Source organism: Agelaius tricolor, unplaced genomic scaffold (genome assembly GCF_023055355.1).
Source record: "Agelaius tricolor isolate 1412-34295 unplaced genomic scaffold, bAgeTri1.0.p SCAF_3, whole genome shotgun sequence".
Classification (NCBI taxonomy): domain Eukaryota; kingdom Metazoa; phylum Chordata; class Aves; order Passeriformes; family Icteridae; genus Agelaius; species Agelaius tricolor.
The window spans coordinates 16,281,174-16,294,502 of record NW_027269263.1 but is presented as its reverse complement, the minus strand read 5'-3'; the positions used below and the strand labels follow the sequence as shown (position 1 = coordinate 16,294,502).

At 35.5% G+C, this 13,329-nt stretch overlaps 1 protein-coding gene across 6 annotated transcripts in view; it reads left to right on the top strand.

Annotated features, from left to right (window-relative positions):
• The window catches only part of SLC41A2 (solute carrier family 41 member 2), a 75,990-nt gene that overhangs the window by 27,226 nt on the left and 35,435 nt on the right, over positions 1 to 13,329 (top strand). For 5 of the 6 annotated variants that reach the window (XR_011678535.1, XR_011678536.1, XM_071422664.1 and 2 more), the window contains exons 9-10: positions 3,788 to 3,919; positions 4,784 to 4,932. Coding sequence is in view for 3 of the 6 variants with exons in the window: in XM_071422664.1 (XP_071278765.1) it covers positions 3,788 to 3,919; positions 4,784 to 4,932 (281 nt within the window). In the remaining 3 variants the exon portion in view is untranslated. Of the gene's footprint in view, positions 1 to 3,787; positions 3,920 to 4,783; positions 4,933 to 9,527; positions 10,328 to 13,329 lie in introns of all 6 variants that reach the window. The other variant, XR_011678534.1, reaches the window with a different exon arrangement.

The following is a 13,329-nucleotide window of genomic DNA, read 5'->3' as shown; positions in this document are numbered from 1 at the left end:
TAAAATGATAAGGTTTTAAATTTCCTTTAAAGTTTGAAGTCAGTGTGACATCCTTTGCACTTTAGCAGACATGTCTTTGCTTATTGACAAAGCAGCACTCTCGTATTGAAGTAAAACACATTTGCTCTTCTGAGAGGAATGAAGTAATAATTGCTGGATTTTACTCTTAAAATAAATTGTTTCCCCCTATGTTGTAGTTCTTGCAAAAATGAAAGGAAACGAAAGAAGTAAGTCTTTACAAATTTAGTATTTGCTACGATAAATAGCAGTAGTGTTTTCCAGGAGAAAAATTTCTGGATTAATCAAATGTTCATGTAAACAGTCCTCATATACATCCACAGAGCTTTTAATAATATGAGCAGCTACTGAGCATGTGACCATTTTATGCATTCAGAAGATGCTGAGAAGTTATCAGTTTTGCATATCAACACCTTGCTGACCTACGCAGTTTTATCTGTTTTCTGTTTCTTGCAGGGATCTGATTAATCTGGTGTAGCTGAGATGATTATTGCACATGCACAGTAGCTGCTGTTACCAAACAAACTGAATATCTCTGTACATATGAAGTGATTCATTCAGCCTTATACGAGTCATTGGGTGACCAGCAGAATAGTGAGACCTGACTCTATCCTCATTTGTATCCTACGGTTTTTAGACAGTCTTTTCAACCTGTGGTACTCCCTGTTGTCTCATGTTCCTGCTATACCTACTGCTCTCAACATCATCTCCATTTTCTCTCTGCTTTCCACAGCATTGCCATTTGTCTTCTGCCTCAATGAGCTGCTAGCTGAGTAAGAGGCATCATGCCTCTCTCCAAGCTGAGTGCTAACTTGCCAGCTGGCCTACTTACGCTTATGCCATGAACTGTATAACTCATATTACTGTCTTTGTCTCACTGAGGACATGGCTTTGGATCTTTTCTTTTATTTGTCTAGTCTCTGTTTTGCTTTTGGTAGATTGTTTAAATATGCCTGGAAGTAGTTACCATGTCTGTCCTTGTGTCAGATGTGGTTGAAATTGGCCCAAAAGTTCAAAAACAGTTTTTTAGGAATTGATAGTGAATGGGCAGAACTAAAATACAGTTTCACTGCTGCTGTGACCACCATACATGACCACCATACAGGCTGGCTGAGACTGAGCAGGATGTATGGATTCTAGAAGCATTTACACTTCACTATACCTGACTATCTTCTGTGAGTTCAAATTATATCACTAATATTAGTGATATAATTTAAAATAATTTTGCTAAACATACAAATATTTCATTTTCATTTAGCTAAAATAGAGTGTTCAACTCAGCTGTAGTTTGTTACACCTCTTGAAATCACACTTCACACTGGCTGTTCTGGTTAGCTTGTCAGCTTCCTTTGCAGAGCAGCTATCCCCTCCTTTACCTCTATTCCATGGTTGGTCAGTTTGTTTTAGCATCATTTTTGATACGTGTCAGTAATTTCTTGCTATCTAAATGAGCAATAGGGCTTGGGGAATACTTTCTCTAAATGATGGTTATAAAGGTGAAAAGGTTTGTCATTAATAGCTTTCCATCAAAGGATTGACAACCAATCTTACACCTTCTTTCATAGACTTGTCAATGTCTGTTGTCCAGACAGATTTTTTAATCACCATTTCAAGTGAATTTATTTCTATCTTCCTTAATTCTTTTATCTCATTCAGTTTCCTGTATTGTTGACTAGGGAAAAAAAGTCCAGATCACCTGTTATATTTCCATGTCTGAATTTGTTGAAGCAAATAATTACCAGTCACAAAAGAAGACTACATACATCCTAGAAAATATTTAAAATCTACAGAGTTGTGGCAAAGTGGTTTGTAGGTGCATTGCTAAAAAACTGAAACCAGCCCTATGTACTTCTGTCTTTTATTTCTTTTTGTAGTGCTATAAGAGTAGCAGATAGTGACAGAATATTTTACTATTTTTTCTCTTAATATTGTTGTGCATAAATCAATTATTGCAGTTGTTAGCCTGATTGTAATTAACCAGATTGCCTTTATGGCCTCACTTCTAGCAGAAACTTTCATATTTTCCAGTCATATGGCACTATCCCCACTTTGTAGCTCTATTAAGAAGAGGTTTTACATAGCAGCTTTTTCATAATTCAGTCATTGAAATTATCTGATCCCCTTCCAAATGTAGTACATTGATCCTTAATTTTACTTCTGCCTCTCTTTCTGTATCTTATTCTTCCTAGTCAAAAATATCTAATTTATTATTCTCAATGGAAGGACAGATTTTGAGTCCTATTTAGATTGGTTTTAATAATTTTAAACCTCTCCTTGTTTAGATAAATTCCTTTCTTTGGTACTTTTCTTGTAGTTCATCTGAAGAAAGATCTACTACTATTTTAATTTTCTTTGCAAACTCTCACTCAGCCTTTTGGTAGTTCATCTTTTATCCCTGTTTCTCCTGACTGGGAACATGCATTTCCTGATTTGTATCTGACATTTTTGCTTAAAAGGCCTTTCTTGTTAGCTTCAGCCATTTACTATCTTTAACTAGCAGTGAGGCAGGACATCTTTCAGATCTCAGTATTAGATCTCTGTGCTAACCACTCCGTAATCACCAAAAGAATTTGGGAAACAGTGCCTTCTGGTCACCATAAATACTTGTTCTGCAACCAGACAAAGCCCTAAGCATCAGATAAACAAATTAATTCAACTACAATAAACAAGGCCTTTCTCCTTCTGATGTGGGGACAAGATCTGCATTACTTCTGCCTCTTCTCAGACCAACCCATTGCTATGTAAAGCATCCAAATCAGGGAAAGAAAAAGCATGTGCTTGATATGCAAGTAGACAGCAACAGAGTATAATAATAGGAGGGTTTCATGTTACTGCACTCTGCAGTGTGGATATAACAAGTTGTTTTAGTTTTGTGTTCGTTGAAGTAAAAATTCATAGAACGTGAAACAGCCTAGAGTAGAAGGAACCTTGAAATATCATCTGGTTCAACCTTATGTGAGAAAGGCAGCCTGGATGAGATTTTCTAGCACCTGCTTCAGTCACATCTAGAAAACTTGAAGTGGACTCCACCATGTCCCTGGGGTGGTTGTTCCACTGAATTTTTCTCATCCTAACATATTTCTTTTTTATATTGAGGTGAATACTCTGCCAGTACAACTTGTACTTGTTGCCCCTTTTCAGAAAGAAACTAGAATCTCTACCACTACCATTCTTTTAACAATCAGCTGTTCAGACACTCATCTTGCTCTTTCAGCCTGAGTTATAAGTGGCAGAAGGCTATAGTTACTCATGCTTTGTCTCAGAGGGGAATAAATATATTAACTCTTGAAGCCTTCTCTGGCCCTGTGGTTGTGTGTGTGAAACCTGCATTTATGTTTGTGGTAGTGAGCTTTCCTTACTTACCCTGGCCAGAAATACTCTTCTGGGAGGTAATCCAGCAGTGGCACAACTATGTCAGAATCTGGTGATCCAAGAGGAGTTTCCAAAGAAGAGGCAGTGATAAAAAAGAGTTTCACCTATGAGAAAGTGTAGGATTGAACCTTTTGGACTTTTTGCACTTGCCATGTTTCAAAACTGATCACCAAATACCCAGTGATACATTAAACTGTTGCCCACATTTTTTGGACTGATTTTAATGACTTGCAGCCTGTCTACAATTAATATACATTCTAAAGATATTTTTCATTTTGGCTTTTGTTTGCAAGGTACTGTGATAAACATAGAGGAAGTTGGTAAATGTGCAAAAATATTGCCCGCTAGAGGAAAAAAATAGTTGAACATTTTTCATTGGTTTCCCTTTGCATTTCAGGTATTGGTGGCAATCTAGTAGCTATTCAAGCTAGCAGAATTTCTACCTACCTCCATTTACACAGCATTCCTGGAGAGCTGCCAGAGGAGGCCAAGGGTTGCTATTACCCATGTAGAACATACTGTGGTACAGGTATGTCTGATTAAAAAATCCTGTCTCACATCTCTTTACCCCTGTGTGCCAAACTGTATCACTAGTGAGAAATGGCAATGAACTGAACTTGCTGTGTGCATTTCAAAGGCTGAGTGAGGCTTGGCAGTTTCATTTACCTGCAGCTGTTTTTGCCTGTGAGAATCACAAAAAACTCCCTGAGGGTTGGATTAGCACTCAGAAAGGTTTCGGCCTTCAACTTTCCTTAGCTTCTCTACCTGCTCCCAACTTCTGTCTGCCTTCAGAACTTCAAACCAATTTCCTGTTAGGGCCAAACTTGTATCAGACATAATTACTAAGCCAAATCCCTGCTTTTCATTTCCAGTTTGCCATTTTCTCTCTAGGTTATTTCTTCACAGGTTATTCCTCCCCTGTATTTCCCACTTTCCTAATGATGTAGTAACTGTTGTGCAATGTGATGTGTCACCACCATGTATTACACTTCCATATTTATTAAATGAATTGAAACAGATGTGAAAATGGTAAATGTGGGATTACTTTTTAGAAATATAAAGTATTTTTGAGGATGTCTTGAATATGGAGTCCAAAAGATCCTCTTTACTAGTAAGACTTTAGGAAGTCCAAAAATGTAGATGGTATTACAGGAGCACAGAATGAAGGCAGTTTGCACCCTTTTCCAGAGGGGCTCTGCTTACCTTTTCTGGACGACTGTGAAATTCCTCAAGGAATCTTTTAGTAGAAAATAATGCCTCCTGTTTCACAGTAGCCAATGCTGTGGAATTCCAAAAATGGGAGTTTTGATACTGAAATGAATAAAAATCTAATATAGGAATTGAAGAGCTTAACCAAATGTTGTATTTTTCTTTTTTTTTTTTTTTAATGTAGGAGTAAATAATAAATCAGCCCAAGTTCTACTTCTCTTGGTGATTCCTGGACACTTGATTTTCTTGTACACTATCCACTTAATGAAAAGCGGACATACTTCCTTAACCCCCATCTTTATAGCAGTCTATTTGTTTGCAGCCCTGCTACAGGTAAGAATAAGTACAACTGGCAAATGCTTGTATAAAATCAAGTTCTTGAAGAAAATAAATTTTTTTCTGGTATCTGAAATCTCATGAAGGGTACAAGAAGGTGTGGTTTAATAGAGACTTTCAGCACAGCTCTGGATTAGCTGATTATCTGCACAAATATACAGCTTACACAGGTGTATTGTTGTTGTGAGTGCTTTGCAGAACACACTTGACTGCATTATCTCCTTGTCATGTATTTTTCACCTGCTTTTGGAACCATTGCATCTAAACCCCCATCATTTTAATCAACTAGAGGGGAAATGGAAAGAAGGTAAGGGAAATGGAAAGAAGGAAAGGTAGCATTTATGAATAATGAAAGTCGAGGAAAACCAATAAAAAAATCTCCTAAAGTGGTTCACGTTACTATTTTAGTTAACATAGTCCAGTAGATGAAAATATTACAGCTTCCTTGGTGTGTTAATATTTATTAGTTTAAATTAATATGACAGCAAACACTGTACAAGAAATTGTAATTGCATTAATTGTCAAACTTCGTTACCTTATTTGGCTGTTTTACCTAATGGTCTGTTCATACCCAGCAAGGGCAGTTTTTGAAAGATGCCTTTTGAAATAGCAATGTCTTATGATGTGAAATGATTTCATTTTGAGAAATCACTAATAAATATTTTATTAAAGTCACACCTAATTTTTAGGTATAACTTGCCTGAATTAACTATAATGTTTCATTACACCTTAAAACCAAAAAGTGACTGTTTCTGTTACACAGTAGAAGTGTAATTGCAATAGCCATAATTTAAATATATATGCTGCTTAAAAAAATGTGACCAATTAAGTTTTAGAATACAAACAACGACATTATCAACAGGTCAATACTTAATCAAATTAGAATTTTTAATGTTCTGAATTGTCCCATTTTTTTCACGCTGCTATCTCAATAAGGACAGGTTTCAAAACCTGTTACAATTTGATATGGGAATTTTATACCTTTCTGGTAGAGCATGACTGGTAATGTTTCAACCTTTGCAAGTGAGAGTGTCATACTAAAAGACATAAATTAGTTTTCATTTCCTTCTTAGAAAATATTCCTAGTTTCCAGCCTTATCACTTGCTTTATCATGTGTTTTCCTGAGGAAATGATGCTATTCCTTTACTCTATCTGTTCTGTCTGGGTTGGGGCAATAGCCCCTGGTAATGGGAGATTGCAGAGTGATTCCTGTCAGTATTAAACTTCCAAGATTTCCTGTGGGAATCAACCTGAGTTCATAAATCCAGTTCACCTGCTCACAGAACTGCAATCACAGCATGCTTAGGGACAATTTCTTCAGCAGGAAGACTTGACAAATGCAGAAATCTCAGGTTTTCACCTGAAAACCTGAGGCATTATGGCAGAACTCTCAAATGACATAGTAATTTAAACCCAGCAGCAGCATGTATACAGGTGTAAAGTTGAATTTTCATTAATTCAGGATCTGATTGGAGTATTCAGATTTTAGTCATGGATCTCTGTTGCAGTACATCAGACCACACCTGATTTTCTTGATTTTTCACCAATAAAGCAGACATAGACCTTTTTTCTTCTTTTTCCCTGCTCCCTTTTAAGGATTATTTTTTTCCTCTCTATCTTCTGTCTTTAGTCATAAAAGGTAATTTGAGATGTATTTACTTGGAATCTGAGTACCAGTATTGCAAACTATAACTTCTCATAGGTCTTGACATATTTACAATTTGAAACCCTTTGGTTTTAAAGACCCAGAAATATTTAATAGATTCCTTTCCCCATTTGGATTATTCTGGCATTTCTCTAGTAGTGATTATTTAGTGTTGCATACCTCTAATTAGAGCAGATTTAGTTTTCTGAGAGATGATGCTTGCTTTAACCCTTAAATCTTCATCACGTGTTACTTACCTGTTGGTCTGAAGTACTTCCATACTGCATTTTCATGCTTTTAAGTTTCTCCTCTCTCAAGGAAAGCACTTAAATATTTGTACTCATTCCTCTTCCCTTTTTCAGTGACAACATCTATGCACCTGCAAACAGCAAAAAACAGTTTTCAATCTGCCATTTATTTTGGCATAACCTAACAGCTACTGATCTTATTTTTCCGGAATTCTTTTATATTTTTGCCCTCTCAGAGAGAGCTTTACCAGTTCCACTGTAAAACTGAAAAGCCTCACAGCTAAGTGTTATTATTTCAATTAACAACAAACTAAATGCATTAACAGTCTTTTGAGCAGTGAGAGATCTGCATTCTGGGCCTTTTTTATAATATATTGGACTTTGATTTATTTTCACTTTGCATGGAAGACACATGAAAATTGATGTCAAAAATTAAAATCCTGCTTGCAAGCTGGATATTTTGTGTTTGAGGTGGTAGATGATAATTTAGCAGAATGCAGTGTTGATGTCACTGCTTTGACCTTTGCCATTCCTTACTTGTATTGAGCTGGCGGCCAGACAGGGTTGCTGAAAATGATTATGGCAATATGCCACCTATGTCGGTTTTTCCTCACTATGTTAAAAAATAATGCTAAATTAAAAAATAACAGCAATTAAATTAATTTTCTGTCTTTAAAATTCAAGTGACTATTGTAAGGTGTTAAATTATTTAATGACATATTTCACAGTGAACTGCAATAGATTGTTAATTGACTTTGATTCTGTTTATTATTTCTAACAGTCCAGCTCTGTTTATTTAAAATGGAGAGGAAAGGGTTAGAGAAATGGCAAATGTAGAACTCTAAATGGAATGTTGGAGTAAATGGAAAAAAAATCAAGAAAATGTTAATGCAAAGATATTGATTATTCCTTTTATATTTCTCTCTGTCTCTATCAGTTTATGCTATCCCACATTATCTCTATAGTAAAACTGTAACATATATATGAATTCTATTTTACATTTCAACAAGACTTTCAAATTGCCTGTAAACTACACTATCCATCCCAAAGTGATAAAAATGGAATTTATTGGCATTGAAAGCTCTACGCAGTATCACTGAAGTTCCAGTCAGATAGTTTAATTTTCATCCAAATCTGACACTTCCATTGTTCGATTGTTTTTTCACCACCCAGGCCTACCAGCTTCTTTCATCTCATCTCCCTACCTGTTCTGAGGTATTCTTAGATATTTTCTCCACAGCATTTCATTTAAATAAGCTATTTATGGGAACTAAATAATTAACATGCCATGATGTATTATCAATAATATAATTCACTTTTTATTGGTTGAAAATATGCTGTGTAATAAAACGAAGTGCAGTTTCCCTGAATAAGTAGTATTTTTCTAAAAATCATTACATTAAGATATTTTAAGTAATATGAGTAGTCAGAGCTATGATTTGCATTCTTTTTGATTCTCTGTGAATGAAACTGTTCTGTATTTCCAGGCTTAAGAAAAAACAGAAAATATTTAATTTCATTTTCATTTTCCTATCGTTAATAATACAGCTGTTTCTATTCTTTAAATAAATATACATTCTTGAAATGTTCTTCAATTAAATTTATAAATTGATTGTCTTGACATCCAAGGCTGTACTCACTTTATCTTGAGAGGGGCTGGGATTTCACAATTATTTTTCTATAAAGTGGGAAAAACTGCACAATTATTTATATTAATCTGCATTCAGGTAAAACTTTGAGGCTGAAGTCTAAAAGGTTTAGCTCTGTAGTGAAGAGACTTTTCTGTGTTTATGAATGGCAGCACCAGAGGAAAATGCAATGAAAAGCACTGTGGGGATTGTACACCCTGTAAGTATGCAGGGTGCTTCACACAATGCACTGTACAGTATCAGGACAAGCCAATGTGCCTAATCAAAGCTAGTATAATATTTTAAAGTGCCTTTGGATCTGGTGAGTGTTTAAGAAGAAAGTTCTTTCCTTGAAAAATCTTACAAGAGCAAGCCACAAACATGCACCAGCACACTGCATAGAGTTATAATATGGCGTTTGACCAATGAAGGTTCTATTAACTGGGAAACAGTCCTCCTCTTATTTCTCACAAAGGCACAAGTATTTTTTTTCTGTATGAGGCCGTGCATCAAGCAGAGTTTCATCCCCTGTCTTGTCAGGCTGCAGCAGAAGGAGAGCAGCACTGGAATTGCCAAGCTGTTAGTCTTGGTGCACGGCTCGGGGCGCTCAAAGGCAGCCTCTATTCTGTGTGTTCTCACGGAGCCAGTAAAATGCTATGTCAGGAATTTTCACACCTACTGACCAAATCTGACCACACAGTTATGTTAAAGTCTTGGGGAATAAACAAACAATAGGAGATTGCCAGAGCTATTACCAAGCAAATATGTAATTCCAAAATTCTTCTTACCCAGTGAAGGTCAGATGTGCACAGCTGTGAAGTCACTTTTGCAGTGCTTCAGGGCTGTTTGGGGCAATAGAAAACCAAGAATTCAGCAGTGCTCATAACAATTTCCTGCTTACATCAAAAATGTCTAGGATTTCTCACCAATGTGGGGATTCTAATGATGGTATGGGCCTCTTTAATGTGGAAACATAGCTTGTGGGATACACTGTACGTTACAGAGAAAAAAGGAAATTTGTGTTTATAGACAAAATATTGATGCATTTCAAATATTGCTTTTTCTAACAGGAAAGGTTACTTCCAAAAGATGAAGTGTATAACTGCTAAAGAGACTATATTTCAAGGAAATACGGAAAGCCAAGCCCAGATCTGGACAGTTCTGTATGTTCAGTGCTTTCTCCTTGCAGCATGACAAGCAGACTTGCTAGACTCATTGGGGTCTGACCATGGGTACCAACAGCTCCTTCCTTTCCAGCCATGTTGCTGTCTGGGGTAGAAGCCCAGATCCTACCAAGTCATAGCAGGGATTTGTCATTTTTGCCTCCAGAAGGCTGGGCTCAAAGTGCTTGTGTATGAGCATACCAGAGCACTTACTGGTCTGGGTTACACATCCTAGCAGATAGCTGAGAAACAGCCTGAAATTAGGACTATTTTGGTGAAACCAGGGTGTCTGGCAAAGCTACAAAGAAATCAAGATTGCAATATGAAAAACTTGATTCAAACTGAAATCCAAAAGAAAAAAAAAAGAGTTCCTTCCCACAAAATTAGGTCAATATAATGAAATTGACTCAGAAACAACTTCAGTTAAAGAGGTATTCTTTTTTTTTACTTCAAAGAGGTCTTAGGCTGACATCAGTGTATGCTGTGCTGTCTGGGTACTTGGATACCTTAGAGGAGCTGATGCCACTTACCTACAACACAAACAACAGCAATAAGAAAAGATTTGCTGTTCAGTGGTTTCTTTGCAGCCCGGCAATAAAGGAAATCTCTGCATGTTTAGAGGAAACAGTGACTTGTCCCCTCTGGACATGACACATGCCAGATACTCTACCAGAGAAAATCGTGCAGAAAAATGTCTTCTGAAAAATGTGAGTAGTCCCTAGTCTGAGAGTTCACTGACTATAGATTTCTGGCTGTAGAAATGGAAACTCAGAGAGTTCGGTGTAGATCTACTACAAGCACTTTACAGTTACTACTTCATCAAAAGCCATTTAAAATTGGAGACATGTCATGCATAATTTGAAAATTAACTTCATGAAGGGTCAAAGCCACTGGAAGACCTAAATCATAACTCTGGTGAGAACGACAATCAGAACACAGTAGTCTTTAGAGATTCTTAAATGGGATTTTTTAGTCATAATTAAAAAAACAAACAAATAAACTTACATTTGAATTTCATAGATTTGTAAGAGTTCTTATCCAGTAATTGCCAGATATTTTCATAGTGAAGTTATGGGTAAATTTTGATTCAGTATAATTTTTAAAGTAAAGGAGACTTAAAACACATTTGAAAAAGATTATCTCAGTTTATTTACATCTGTGTTTCCTGTCTAAAGTAATAGAATGCAACTATTTTGTAATGCATCTTCAGATGGAAAAAATTTAAGGTGGAATCATCAGTAATAGCAACAGGCAGTTTAACAGTTTAATTTTCCAGCTTGGTGTTGCAATTAACTTATCACAGCAAATAATAAAAGTGAACAATTCTATGCTGTTTTACAAATATTCTTCATTTGAATATTACACTTTTATCACTGTGAATTTGACATGCATCCACATGCATCCAATTTGACATGTCCACATGACATATTGACATTCCAGATGAAAGAAACAATAAAAATATTGTAGCATCCTGCAACTTATTAATTAGGCTATAGGAAGCCTAGACAGTATTAGGAACGTTTGGAAGGAGTTATGTATTTTTATTTTAAATAATAGAATTTCATTCTTTTCCCATTTTAAGAATCATAAGAAATTATTTCCATGAGAAAATACAGATGTACTACATGCAAAAGATCAAAAATAACTTTTCTTCACCTAACTTTCCTTGTTATTTGTATCTAAAGACCTTGAAAGAATGAAAGTAAATTTAGTACACAATAACAAAGGAAAAAAACCTGCTTTGTAGTGTGTTATGTTCCCATTTCTAGTCTTGCAGTCATAAGATTTGAACTTTCAAAATAGTTAAGCTCACTTATATTTAAGTATTCATGTTCAGTTTTACTTCCAATCTGAAATTCATAATTTGAGTCAGAAAGTTCAGTATCAAGAATTACTCTCAATTTCCGTCCTTTGTTGTACCAAATAATGTGAGTACTTATATTCCTTATTTTTAGATTCTTCATCATTAGAATTTTTCAAGATTTTCCCCTCCCTCCTACTCTAATTACTGTATTCTGCTGCTTCTGAGGACTTTTTTTGACAGTGAGACCAAAGGGTGATTTTTAGAAATGCAGTCTAAGTCTGATCATGCCTTTAGTTTAATTTTCCTCTCTTTTGATTGTGATTTTTTCCCCTGTAATAACGATAATAATATAGCAAGATTTTCCTTTTAAAACATCTGGAATTTTACTAGTATTTTTGCAATCCTGTCTCTGGGGCCCTTTTTTTCTTGATCAGTGACTATTGAGTGTCTTTTCATTTCTTAGCCAGATCTTTTTATATAGATAGATATTTGATTATTTCTTCCCTTTCTTAAAGCCTGCAGTTATTTCATCCTTCAGAGTGGAAGAATTCCTAGAGCTTTTTTTCATAATTCTACTACTACTCATCTCCTTTTTGCAGAAAACTATATTAAATAATTTCTATACTAAATAATTTTAGCTCATATCTTGAACAGTGCTGCATGTATTTACAAGTTTTCCTAGTAATTTTCTACAGCATTTCATTCTAAACATCTAATTTTTGTACTGTATTATTAGGCTTTTCTGTGATGTTCATCCCTTTATTTTTTTCCCTCAAAACCAGCTGGTTTACCATTGGGAGAAGTAAGGCTTTCTTCTTCATAGCATGACTGCAGGGCAGAAATGCACAGTGTTTCTACTGCTGTGCCATCTGCATCAATTTACTGACAGAAGTATCTGTCACTGATAAATAAAAAAATCTCACAAAATGTGAAGTGTCATCTTGCAATGTCTCTTTTACAACTTTTTTTTAATCTGTCAGATCTTTGTGAGTCACTTATCACTTTGAATTCAAGACTCTTTCAAAAATTCAGCAAACTCATAGTAGGGTGCTTATTTTATTTTTTTTCCCTTTTCTTTATTTTATTTTTTCCCCCAAAATAATAATTTGATTGATGACTTTGATTGCCTTAACAGTGATGAGAAGCAAAATCTTCTTGAAGTCTTAGTCACGTCGATTCAGTCTTGCATTAAATACTGATGTGAACAAATAAGTAACCATTTCCAAAGACTGAGCCAAATAATTCTTAAATATATGTGAGTTTCTAGCCATGCAAATGCATGATGGATGATCTCATCATTCCTTCACCAAAATAAGTGAAGGCTGGAACTGCAGTCTCATAACTTAATCTGTGAGCACTAAGTCCTGATTGCCATCACATACTGTTACAAGCACTAGTTAATATAATCAGCTATAATTTTTTCTTATGACTTACAAAAAGCAGACTTGTTATAATTTGCATTATTTGTTGCGCACCTGTACATTAATACAGCAAAAAAAATTATTTGGGAAGGTTCACAAAAGCTTAGTTTCCAAACTGCCCACTTAACACTGTAGTCTAATTTCAGGATGGAAAACAGCCAACTGAAAGGTTTTCATGTTGTGATTTTTGAGTCAAAAGTGAACACTGTCATCTAAAATGGAGTGTGTGTGTTACGTCTAATTGGTTGTGTTATATAAAGACAGTGTATATTTTTCTTGGAATGAATGCCCCCATCTTCCAATGGAACATGCGTAACCATTGTGGATGTGGGGCACTGCAGCGTCCTCTGAGCACATCCTGCAGGAGATGGGAATGTGCAGGATCTTTTATAAACAGGCCTCTTTTTGTCTCTGTAAGAAGAAGGAGCTGACTCAAGGAATCTGATCATCTTCCAAAGAAAACATCTGTTTTAAATATATTTGT